Source organism: Sebastes umbrosus, chromosome 5 (assembly GCF_015220745.1).
Source record: "Sebastes umbrosus isolate fSebUmb1 chromosome 5, fSebUmb1.pri, whole genome shotgun sequence".
Taxonomy (NCBI): domain Eukaryota; kingdom Metazoa; phylum Chordata; class Actinopteri; order Perciformes; family Sebastidae; genus Sebastes; species Sebastes umbrosus.
This window is the reverse complement of record NC_051273.1, coordinates 19934568-19947071: the sequence shown is the minus strand read 5'-3', so window position 1 is coordinate 19947071 and position 12504 is coordinate 19934568. Positions and strand designations below refer to the sequence as shown.

General features: G+C 39.3%; 1 protein-coding gene across 2 annotated transcripts; it reads right to left on the bottom strand.

The window, feature by feature from the left end:
• Nucleotides 1–1209: 1209 nt before the first annotated feature.
• On the bottom strand, nt 1210–7358 carry si:ch211-212d10.2 (uncharacterized protein LOC557710 homolog). 2 transcript variants are annotated; one of them, XM_037771150.1, is made up of 4 exons: nt 6938–7358; nt 5724–5839; nt 3614–3756; nt 1210–1814 (listed from the first exon to the last, which is right to left on the bottom strand). In XM_037771150.1, the coding sequence occupies exons 1-3, from the start codon at nt 7200–7202 to the stop codon at nt 3658–3660; spliced, it is 480 nt and encodes a 159-aa protein (XP_037627078.1). In that variant the 5' UTR covers nt 7203–7358; the 3' UTR covers nt 1210–1814; nt 3614–3657. The 2 variants fall into 2 exon arrangements, with proteins under 2 accessions (XP_037627078.1, XP_037627077.1); XM_037771149.1 differs by having other exon boundaries at nt 1210–3756; nt 6938–7356.
• Between the last annotated feature and the right edge of the window lie 5146 nt (nt 7359–12504).

Below are 12504 nucleotides of genomic sequence, written 5' to 3'. Positions count from 1 at the left end.
CCTGTCTGGAGCAGCGTACAGTACAGTATGGAGTCTGCCATGTAAGAACAATAGCAGGCTTTATAACTGATAATTAAGAAATGGTTTTGAACTATTTGCACAGTACATAAAAAGTAATGTTCCACATTCACCACCACACACTGAGGGAACAAGTCCAATAGTGTTCTCAATAAACCCAGCAGGGTCACCAAGAAAGCCTCGTCTGTCTGAACACAAAACAGTGTCACAGACTGACTCTAATGTAAGAACAGAACAGGTTTGTCTGGGTCCAATCTTAGTGAAACTTGAAGCTTATTTATGGACAGCAGTCCCTATTATATATATAAAAAAAAAAAATGTAACTAATAGATATCAATCCAAATCCAAATGTTGCCTAAGGCACCAAAATGACTAGAGCCGACTCTGATTTCCACAACAGAAATCTGAACATTGGATGAAGTCAGGTCCAAAATTCTTGTTTCATTTTGTTGACATATTAGTCAAATGTTTTTTTACAGAGGGAATGTTGGATATCTCTTTGTATCACTCCATAAATCAGAAAATACTGTCAACAGCCATAAAAATATCCATTGTTCTATCACCATGTTTTTAGGATTAAAATGTTCTGTAAATCCAGCTGTGAGTGAGAAATGAACAAACCCCTCTGCAAAAAACTTCAGAATATAGATAGGAAGGAAATAACGCTCCAAACTTATGCTAAATTGTGGCAAGGAAAAACTGTCATGGCCATTTTCAAAGGGGTCCCTTGACCTCTGACCTCAAGATATGTGAATGAAAATCGGTTCTTTATGATAATCACATGCAGTTTTGGGCAGAAGTCTGCCATGTTATGATTTGAGCATATTTTTTATGCTAAATGCAGTACCTGTGAGGGTTTCTGGACAATATTTGTCATTGTTTTGTGTTGTTAATTGATTTCCAATAATAAATATATACATACATTTGCATAAAGCAGCATATTTGCCCACTCCCATGTTGATAAGAGTATTAAATACTTGACAAACCTCCCTTTAAGTTACATTTTGAATAGATAAAAAATGTATGATTAATTTGCAATAAGTCGCAGTTAACTATGGACGATCGTGCAATTAAATATTTCAATCGACTGACAGCCCTAATATATATTTAAAAATATATTTGTCTACATAAAAATGTTGTAAACACGATCTCACGAGTTTCACTTGAAGGCACCATATATCACAGCGTTGCAAAGATACAATAATTTAATTATGAATTAAACAATACAGATAAAACGTTCAGTCACAACAATAAATAAAGTTTACAACAAACAAAACAAGAGTTTACAGTACATGTGATAGGTAGTTGAAATGAAATGTGCCTAAAGTTGCAGTGTGCAGTCTGCAGGCAGTTTTAACATAAACAAGAAGCAAAATGCATTAAAATTAGCAGAGCACATGAAATAACTTTAAAGAAACATATAGCAACAGGCTGACATGATTGCTGGTTTTCTCAGAGAGACTCACGGGATGTAACATCCAGATATAAAAAATAAAGGAAACCACTCTTAACCTGTGCAGCATCCTGAACAATGTTCACTTTTCTATCGACACAAAATAGCTACATCTCCATTTGTGTATGCCCATTTTTCACCCTGCAGGTGATGAGTTATAAAGCACAGAGAAAAATCTCTGGTGCACACAACAGACATTTTTAGCCAGTGGAATTATTGTTGTAATAAAGTTGCCCAGCGGGGAGGAAAATGAGAGCGCTGAGCCACACTGTCACTGACACCTCCGTGACTGGGCTCTGTGCCTCCGCCAGAAGATTGAGCTAGTGAGTGACTGCCCTCACCACTAAGAAATAAAGAAAACACACTCGAATCAGTGCACACACACATAAAGCTAGAAAAACACATTTTTCTTGAGTCAATGGTGCATTTAAGGTCGTGAACCTTCCTCCGGCGCCTCACTACCCATTTCTTTTTGAGTCCCATTGCGTCAGTAACGGACAAACGTGTCTGTGCACGAGCCAGAACGGAGAGAAACGCTGATGGAGACGTTTAAACACCGGGACTGCCACCAATACTAATTGCAGTGCCCTTCATGTGTGTCCTACGTGCTGGAACTCTATTTGGATTGAAAGAAAATGTCCAGAAGTACAATTCCTGAAAGGGAGTTTCTGTTGCGTGACATCACTGGAATAAATGTCTAAATGTGTCCAAAGGCCACAACTCAGCAAGTGTGACCGCTCGTCGGCGGGTTTAAGACCTCTGGTAACGCTTGTTAAAGACATGGAAATCTTATTGGTAGTAATGACCAGGAGACTGTTTCGTTTAATTAGATATTAGCTGCTGAAAGGAACTGTCATCACGCTTCAGCTGTTTCATGATTCTACAAATTCTTCCACTGAAGTGAGTGGAAGCTTTATACTCATGAATGTATTACTGTATTACTTATTGAAATACACCTGCAGTCAGTTGTGACGTCAAAATTACCAACACACATAACTGATAATCAGAATCTACATGTTGTTTTTCACTCATCTGTACTATTAATTGTGTGCATGTTGTCCATTTGAACTGCATTTACAAATCACTAGATTAATACTGCATGTTGCATATATTGTAACTACTCTTATTACCTCGAACATGACACAAAGGCGTCATTTAGGGCTGCATGTGAATTCATCCCCTCATTGCAATTAAGCAAATAATCATTTGGAATAAAAAGTTACTGTAAGGAGCTTTTAACTGGTTAAGAAACAGTATCAAGGTCATACTGATGCCTCTATATGACCTACATAAGTAAAATCAGTGAGAATATTGGCTATATAGTTATTTTCTTAATGCTTGTCATCGGGTCCGATTCTCCAAAAAAATCAGACAAAACTATTTAGATTCACCAGCGACCAGCCCGTTGTGGACAGACCCAGATCGGGCTTCGCTGCCGCCTTTGACCTGCAGTCGGAGCTCTGGCAGGAGCGGCTCCTCCTCCAGCCAGGAGCAGAGCTTTGCCTCACTGCCACGCTGGGAGTCAATACCGACACCACACTGCTGGAGGCTAAGGCCATATTTCTGGGCCCACTGGAGGGAAGGGAGGCACGGGAGAACCAGAACCAGGATGGCGCGGGGCAGACTGTCAGACCCCGCTGCAGTAAAATAAGAGGTTTTCTAAAGGGACTCTGGTGCTCGGAAACACTCCCGCTTTTATCCACAGGGACCACTAAAATCAACACAAAAATTAAAGTTCCTCATAGTAGTAGTTTAAATGAGAGATAATATTTGGGATAATCTGTATGCCAAAACAGAAATTACCAGCAATACAGGTGCAACAAGACTGGCAATAGATAGACTGTAATATTTCCATCAGAAATAATAATATTATTATCTCCAGGAATCCTTAAAACATGTTGCATATTTGCTACTGTCTGGTGTGTTATCAAGGTCAGTGTCTGTGATGACGAGTCTCTACCCGGAATGGCAGGAAGAAAATCTCTGAAACAATTTCATGATGTCATGTCCTCTTCAGACAATCCTCTAGATATGGTCCTGAGTTCACAGCAATCAAAGTAGAAGCGGTCTGTGAAAATGTCAGATAAGGCTTAGGAATGTTTCAGATGGCTTGAGTTTGTGGAATGAGTTTTAAAAATAGACCTCAGGAAGGGCTGGAGGACGAGGCTGTGTAGCGCTGAGGTTGTTCAACTCTTCTTTTCCGCAGGAAAAGGCTCCAAGGAGAGACGACTGGCGTGTTTCACGTACACGTTGCCGTCCTCCAGCTTGACTTCATACACTCGTTGCTGTAAAAATCAAAACAAAGGAAACAGACACATAAGAACTGGAAGAAACACGCCATCATGAGCTACTGTGAACTCACACAGCACCTTAAAGGGGAACTTTAGTATTTTAAAATCTTATTTTCCCATGTTTTTGTGTCTAAGTGACTAATAGGGACAACAATGTTTGAAATTGTTCCAGTATTGAGGGAGAGCGCTGCAGACGGCAGACGCTAAACAAGCTGTAATGTAATAATTTGGGGCAACCTGGCACCGTCACTTTACGTCCACTAAAAGTGCTTGTCTTTGCCACTGACATGCTCAGATTGTTATTATAAGTGTCTGACAATATTATAGAAAGGAACCTACAGAGAAATAAAATGCTCTTTTTACCTTTCGCTTTCTGTTTGTTATTGTGTCATGTGACTTGTTGCCAGAAGAGACAATGGTAGAGAGAGGAGTGCCGGTGTTGTCAGAGTTTGGATCAAGCGAAAGGTAAAGAAATACATTTTATTTCTCTGTAGGGTTCTTTCCATAATATTGTCAGACACTTATAATAACAATCTGATCCTGTCGGTGGTAAAAATAAGCACTTTTAGTGAACGCACATTGACGGTGAGGAGTTGCCCCGAGCGATTACATTACAGCTTGTTTAGCAGCTGTCGTCTGCAGCGTTCTCCATCAATACTGGACCAATTTAAAAAATTGTTGTCCCCATTAGTCCCTTAGACACAAAAACATGGGAAAATAGAGACCAGATTGAAAAATACATAAAAAAGTGTATTTAATGTCATTTTTCACTGGTTGAAAATGGAGCAAACCCTCCTGTGAAAAACTCTTTTGTTTTTGTGATGTAGCCCACAATAGAAACAATAGTTTATAAAAAATGATGAATGGAAAAGAGGACGAGATGTTTATGGAAAGTGAAGCTCTTGTTTGGACTGTTCATTGCATCCAAACAACATAACAAGAACAAATAGGGGAACATAATCTTAACTCTGACTCATGAGCTGTGATGTGTCATGCCGTGTCAATCAGTGCAACTTCCTAAGTCTAATAGAGGTGGATGATTTGTCTACAGATCACTGCAAATGTTCACGTCAACGCCCAAGTGCAGTCAGCAAGTGCAGCTGGAGATACAATGAAGTTTTCATATGATGAATTTGGAGGTTTGACACATATTATAAGTACTTAATGATGATATATTGGGCAACTTGTATTAATGTTTTTCATAAGGCTGTCAAAGTTAACGCAATAATAACGCGTTAACGCAAATTAGTTTCAACGCCACTAATTTCGTTAATGCATCAAGGCAACTTGCGATGTCTAGGTTGTAGCGGGCTCAGTTTTAAAGCTAGAGTGACGATGCTGGTATTATATGAAACTAGAAAACAGAGGTTAAATTAAGCTCCAAACTTACACTCAATTTTGGCAAGGAAAAACTGGCATGGCCATTTTCAAAGGGGTCCCTTGACCTCTGACCTCAAGATATGTGAATGAAAATGGGTTCTAAGGGTACCCACAAGTCTCCCCTTTACAGACATGCCCACTTTATGATAATCACATGCAGTTTTGGGGCAAGTCATAGTCAAGTCAGCACACTGACACACTGACAGCTGTTGTTGCCTGTTGGGCTGCAGTTTGCCATGTTATGATTTGAGCATATTCTTATGCTAAATGCAGTACCTGTGAGGGTTTCTGGACAATATTTGTCATTGTTTTGTGTTGTTAATTGATTTCTATTAATAAATATATACACACATTTGCATAAAGCAAGCATATTTGTCCACTCCCATGTTGATAAGAGTGTTAAATACTTGACAAATCTCCCTTTAAGGTACATTTTGAACAGATAAAAATGTGCGATTAAATATTTTAATCGATTGACAGCCCTAGTTTTTCACTACTTTATTTGATATTATGTATTTGTAGAGACATTCAGCTGTTTTGTGGGAGAAAATAATACAGTAAGGACATATTTAACCTCTGACCTGTAAGGAGGTCCCTGACTTGCCGGTCCTGAGGTTAAAGTCATAGTCGTGCCAGGGACAGAAGACCTGCAGGACCCCATCAGCCTCCTCGATGTCCCCCTCACACAGAGGACCACCTGGGACATACAACAGGACATTGTTAATCACAGTTTATTCCTCTCAAAACAAATGATTTGTGCTGTCTTCCTTCTAGGACAGGGGTCAGCAACCTGCAGCTCCGGAGCCACATGCGGCTCTTTAGCTCCTCTCCAGTGGCTCCTTGTGGATTTTTAGAAATGGAAATGAATAACTGTTCTTTGTTTACATTTTTATTTATCATTGTTGTAGGTCTATGGTACGACGGAGTATTAGAGCCACACTGAGGAAAAAAAGTAAATCTGAGATTTTGAGAATAAAGTCATAATATTATAAAGTAGTAATTTTACGTGTTATTTTTTTTATTCTTGTAAAGTTACGACTTTATTCTCGTAATATTACAACCTTTTTTCTCGTAAAGTTATGACTTTATTCTCGTAATATTATGACTTTTTTCTCATAATGTTATGACTTTATTCTCGTAATATGACTTTTTTTCTTGAATATTACGACTTTATTTCTCGTAACGTTATGACTTTATTCTCGTAATATGACTTTTTTCTCGTGAAGTTATGACTTTATTCTCGTTATATTATGACTTTTTTTCTTGTAAAGTTATGACTTTATTCTCGTAATATGACTTTTTTTCTTGAATATTACGACTTTATTTCTCGTTAAGTTATGACTTTATTCTCATAATATTGTGACCTTTTTCTCGTAATATTACGACTTTAATCTGTAAATCTCAGATGTTTTTTCCCTCAATGTGGGCCTAATACTCTGTAGTACATTTGCACTTTGGCCCTCACTGCATTAGACTTATATATACTATATACTTGGACTATAAACTGTGTTACCATCATCACAATGATCAAATGTTTTGTGGCTCCAGACAGATTTCTTTTTTGCCTGAAATGGCTCTTTTGATAGTAAAGGTTGCCGCCCCCTGTTCTAGGAAAATGTGATAATACTGTGAGGCATAACATGGTGAGAAACTGAAACAGACAGCAGAGGAACCTTTAATAACACACATCCTGTCCTCCACTTATTATTTTACATTTATAAAAAATAGGATGCATTATTATGTCTTTAGAGAGAGCTAAAGGGTTAACATAAGAGAATATATGTTGATGTTTTACCTTTATGTGCGCAGCGAGCATCCATGGCGAAGAACTCCCCCTTCACGTAGAAGAGGCAGACGTCCGAGTCGCGGCCGAGAGGGGAGTGCACGAGGCGGCAGCGCTGCTTGGAGAGCGCCGCTGTCGGGCCTATGAGCCTCCATGAAGCGCCTTCCGTGTTTCCCTCTTCATCTCCCGAGCCAGAAGCCATTAAAGAACGAGCTGGGTTTCTAATTTGCGCTACTACGGTGCTGCTTTTCCCGCATTTGTTTTCTGTATTCCACATTAGCCATCAAGGCCGAGAGAGAGAGGAAAGGAAAGGACGGTCAGAGCCTCCATTCATCCATCCGGGCTGCTGCTGTTTCTGCAGCCTGCTGCCAGAGAGCCGTGACGCCGTCACACCGAGGCAGGCGCGCTGCTGTGTGCTCCACCAGGGCTGCTCTCCATTCACACTACATGCAGCTCAGATATTCCCAACAAACCCACAGATTTATTGTGCTGTTTGTTTATCAGATTCATATTATATAGCTGCAATAAAAATCATTCCAAAAGTGGAAAAGCTTTAGAGGCAGAGTTTGTTGCAGAGTTACAGGAGAGAAATACACTTAATTATACACTTGTAGGAAGTGACATCACCAGCATGCACCTGTTAACCTCATTATTAAATGAAAATTAATTTAGAGATACTATAGGCACAAATATTATTTAATTTTTTATAATTTTGAGATTTTGGGCTATTTTGCTTCCATGCCATATGTCTTCTTTCAGACTAGTCTATAGTCAATGGATTAAAATATTTAAAGGGACTATTTGTAACTTTTAGAAATGCTTGTTAACAGCGACACCTGTGGCTGTTAAGTCAACAAAAGTCAGCGTCGGGCTTGTGCTCGCTCTACATAGACATGAACGAGCATCGCTCAAAACAGTGAGGCGACACACGTCAGCTAAAACCACAATATCACTCTATATTTCACCTGCTTGGCAGTAATGTTAGCAGACCAGACGAAGGTCTCTCCATGAATCAATGCTGATCCTAGTGTTGGCTTGGAAGAGAAACGTTATCGTCTCCGACCGCGGCCAGAGGGACAAACCGGCACCCGGGGTCGGAGACGATAACGTTTCTCGCTGCGGTGCCCCGTCACTTCACAAGACACGGAAAACCTCTGTTGGTCTGGAGGAGCTGTAGCAGTTATTTCTGCACAAATGTCCACTGTACATTTGCTAGATTTTCTCAGAGCTAAACTAACTCTTCTGCAGTGTGTAGTGCGCGCGCATGAATGTGAGGTGGAGCGAGAACCAGCACGTTGTGTGAGTGAAGACAGGCAGGCAGAGGAGCGGTCTGAACAGCGTAGCCACACGCGAGCGCGCATATGCAAGCGTGCATGGGAGACCGACCCGGTAGATTTATACGTGTAAAAAGTTACAAACAGTCCCTTTAATTATACACTTGTAGAAAATAATGACATCACCAGCATGCACCTGTTAACCTCATTATTAAATGAAAATTAATTTAGAGACACCCTAGGCACAAATATTATTACATTTTTTATAATTTTGAGATTTTTATGGGCTATTTTGCTTCCATGCCATATGTCTTCTTTCAGACTAGTGGAAAGAAAACATCCAAAATACCAGGCATGTCAATCAATTAAAATATTTAATTGCATGATTGTCCATAGTTAATCACCATTACTAGATTATGACTTGCCCCAAAACTGCATGTGATTATCATATTTAATTAATTAAATATTTAATCGCACATTCTTTATCTGTTCATAATGTACCTTAAAGGGAGATTTGTCAAGTATTCAACACTCTTATCGACATGGGAATGGGCAAAACAAAACAATGACAAATATTCTCCAGAAACCCTCACAGGTACTGCATTTAGCATAAAAATATGCTCAAATCATAACATGGCAAACTGCAGCCCAACAGGCAACAACAGCTGTCAGTGTGTCAGTGTGCTGACTTGACTATGACTTGCCCCAAACTGCATGTGATTATCATAAAGTGGGCATGTCTGTAAAGGGGAGACTCCTGGGTACCCATAGAACCCATTTACATTCACATATCTTGAGGTCAGAGGTCAAGGGACCTCTTTGAAAATGGCCATGCCAGTTGTTCCTCGCCAAATAGTACCATAAGTTCGGAGCGTTATTTAACCTCTTTTGCGAGACCCTTAGCTTTAAAAACTGAGCTTGCTACAACCTAAAAATTACAAGTTGCGTTAAAGAAATTAGTTGCGTAAAAACAAATGAACTCGTTATTGTTGCGTTAACTTTGACAGCCCTAAAACAAATATATCCACAGAGCTTTTAGAAAGGTGCAGAGTAAAAGTGTGGCTTTTCCTGAAAAAAAATAATGATTGTGAATTTATCATTTTAAAAATGTATGTTTTGTTTATCTCTGTCAAAGATATTTGACGTTTGGTTCTCACTTCTGACAAAGCTTGTGAGCCAATAGTAAAATGATGTTGGTATCGCGTGGTATGTCTGTATCGTCAGTTATTGTGGAAAAAACGGATAAATGACCGAGATTGACCGTAAGTGCCTGGCAACCACTTGTTGTGAAGTAAATGCAGTGGAACGGGGGAGGGAGAATGCAACATCTAGTGGCTGAATGTTATTAATAGCACCTTTAAAAGAAAATAGACCAATTTTTCTGATCTTCAAAAATGTGAAATCTTTTAATTTTTCAGTTTGTCCTTAATACATAAAACACAACTGAATCAAAAGTTTACACAAAATCATTTATTTACAGTTTTCTTGTTCGTACAATAATAGTAGATTTCATACAATACACAATTTACACATAAAAACTTAACTCAGAGAGAAATGAGATTGGCATCACCATGCAATAGTTGAGCGTTTACTGAGTATTATCATTTATGTGATTCTTTTACTGGAGCTCAGGGAGGCTTCCTGGAGCCCAGTGGCAAATATACAACTCTCTTCACAAACTCCAGAAAGTGGTGGAAAGGTTCAAGGACGACCTCCTGAATAAATTATGATCTCCTCGAGACCAGCTGGACCGTACAGAAGAGAAAATGGATGAATCTGTTCAGGCTTAAATTACAGATAAATTCTTGGTGGTTTCTGGAGTCTTTTTTTTTGCCCTAAAAGTTAAATAGTGCTGCTTAGCATTACATGCACCCACTGGAATTCTGTGACAAAGAGGCAAAATCTGGTAAAGTATTTCAAAAGCAATTAACTTCACAGATTTATTTTTCAAATTCTAATCATTACAAAAACAGACCAAGTTCAGCCAGGAAGTCTGACGGGATGAAAATACCAATCGTCTAGCACTCAAGACTTCAGTACGCCTGTAACAATAGTATACTGTCTTCATTAAAGGAATCGTTCGACATCTTCTCAAATACTTATTCTTTTTCTTGCAGAGAGTCAGATGATTAGATTGATCATCAGCCACTTAGCTTAGCTTAGCAGAAAATATGTCTTTCCTCGACCAAAGAAATTCTTAGTCGACTAAAGGTAAGTTCACACTACACAACATTCAAAATCGTCAGATCGCAGTATTGTTCACACTACACGTGTTGTAAGTCATTGTGGTTTTCACACTACATGACTGACTGGTAACAGGAGGTCACACACTACAAGATCTTTCACTAGGGGGAATCCCCAATGAGGTCTACAAACTACGTTTTGTCTTGAAAAACACATACGAGAAATACACGGTAAATGACGTGATACCATACACGACATGTTGTTGCTGGCACGTGTTCACAATATAGCCTGTTTGCACCGGTTTCCACACTCTTTTTTGACTATTTATTCCTCTAGGTGCAACAACAACTTTGCTCCGTGTTGCAAATGCAACACAAAGTGAACAGTACGTTCCTGTTGTTACAGGCGACCCCTCCTCCCCCAGGTTTCCCCTCAACCCGTGTCTTGTGCTCTTATTGGCTGTAGCTTGTGGCCGTAGTCGCCGCCAGGTCCAGATATTTAGCATGCAAGATATCTGGGATGTGTCTGTGAGGCATCAGTGAGCCTCTCAGCTCACATCGAGCCAACGCCGATTTAACCCTGATCTGGGGCTTTTGTCGGGGAAGTCTTAACACTGTCGGGGAGCGAAAACATCAGGGCTAAAGTCATGTAGTGTGATCTAGGCATTACACTCATATGATTCTGTCGACTAATCGAGTAGATGATTTAAACGACAGATCTGTAATACTGAGTTTCTCCACAAAGAATCACACAAAAGCGCCACTTTATATCTTGTGTTTACCAGAGATGTGCTCATAAGTGTTTTGGAAATAAGTCATTCAGCATGAACAAAGTAGGGTTGCCCCCTATTAGTCGATTAGTCGTCTAATCGGTCGCTTTAGTTTTAGTCGACTAAGATTTCTTTAGTCGATTAGTAATTTTTTATGCTGAATGACTTACTTCCAGGAAACTTATGAGCACATCTCTGATAAACACGACAAGATTTAAAGTGGTACTTTTGTGTGATTCTTTGTGGAGAGTGACAGATTTGTCGATTAAATCACCTAATAATCGTTAAGTTCGACTAGGAATTTCTTTGGTCGAGGACAGACCTAGAAAAAAAACATGAAAAACAACTAATCGACTAAAGAAATCTTAGTCGACTAAGACCAAAATGACCGTTTAGTCAACTAATTGACTAAGAGGGGGCAGCCCTACTGATAACACAGCTAAAAAGCTTTATTCAAATGTAACAAAAATCACCTAAGCTGCATCTTTAAAGCTCACATGTTATATCTGGTTTGTTTTATCTGTGTTAACACTGAACTGTAAAACGACAAGGTGTGGTTTTGCCATGTAGGAGACCGTGGCTAATTGTTTCCCCTGTTTCCAGTCTTTATGCTAAGCTAAGCTAACTGCCTGCTGGCTGTAAACTCATATTTAACGGACAGAAATGAGAGTGCTATCATCTTACTCTCTGCAAGAAAGCCAATAAGCTTATTTCCCCAAAATGTCAAACTATTCCTTTAAAGGTGTATAACAAAAAAGACCTAAAGCTCCATTAAGCCCCATTCATGATATTAACATTGAATGACTCCGTTGCTTCTTCTGCTGCCAATTCAATGAGATAAACATTTTCTTTCCATGCGATGTGTTTTATCTGTTTGATTCAGGCTTAAACTCTCTTTATTTGATTCAAAAGACGCTGGAAACTTGTTCTTAAGTCATTAAACCAAACATTGCAGAGTTTCTTTAATCCCCTTTGAAGTTCCCCAGAAGACAAAATAACTGTTTGGAGAGCCCAGCTTTGCTTTCCCATGCAAAGCCTCACATAATGGTTTACTCAGCCTATTATTGTTGCCTTGTCCTTCAAACTCCCCTGATAACTTCTCCTCATGAATAAGCCAATTCTCCTGTCAAAGCATTCTCCTAAAAAAAACTGCATTCTTCCATGTGCAACCACTTTCGAAGCCCGAGATCCTGTAAGTGATGGACTGTGAGGCCAAAGACCACTAATATTTTCCCTTCCCTTTTTTTCCCCCTTTACCAAACAGTTCCCCAAAAATGATTAAATCCATCACTAGATAATCTCGCTGTTATTTCTCTTGATGTCTTTGGTCTAACATTTCCTCCAGTTGCTCT

Excerpts from the sequence above, each read along its gene's own strand:
- si:ch211-212d10.2 (XM_037771150.1), bottom strand. The coding sequence starts at position 7,202 with ATGTGGAATACAGAAAACAAATGCGGGAAAAGCAGCACCGTAGTAGCG. Across the intron at positions 5,840-6,937 it reads TGCTCGCTGCGCACATAAAG|GTGGTCCTCTGTGTGAGGGG; the intron begins GTAAAACATCAA and ends TGTATGTCCCAG. Across the intron at positions 3,757-5,723 it reads AGTCAGGGACCTCCTTACAG|CAACGAGTGTATGAAGTCAA; the intron begins GTCAGAGGTTAA and ends TGATTTTTACAG.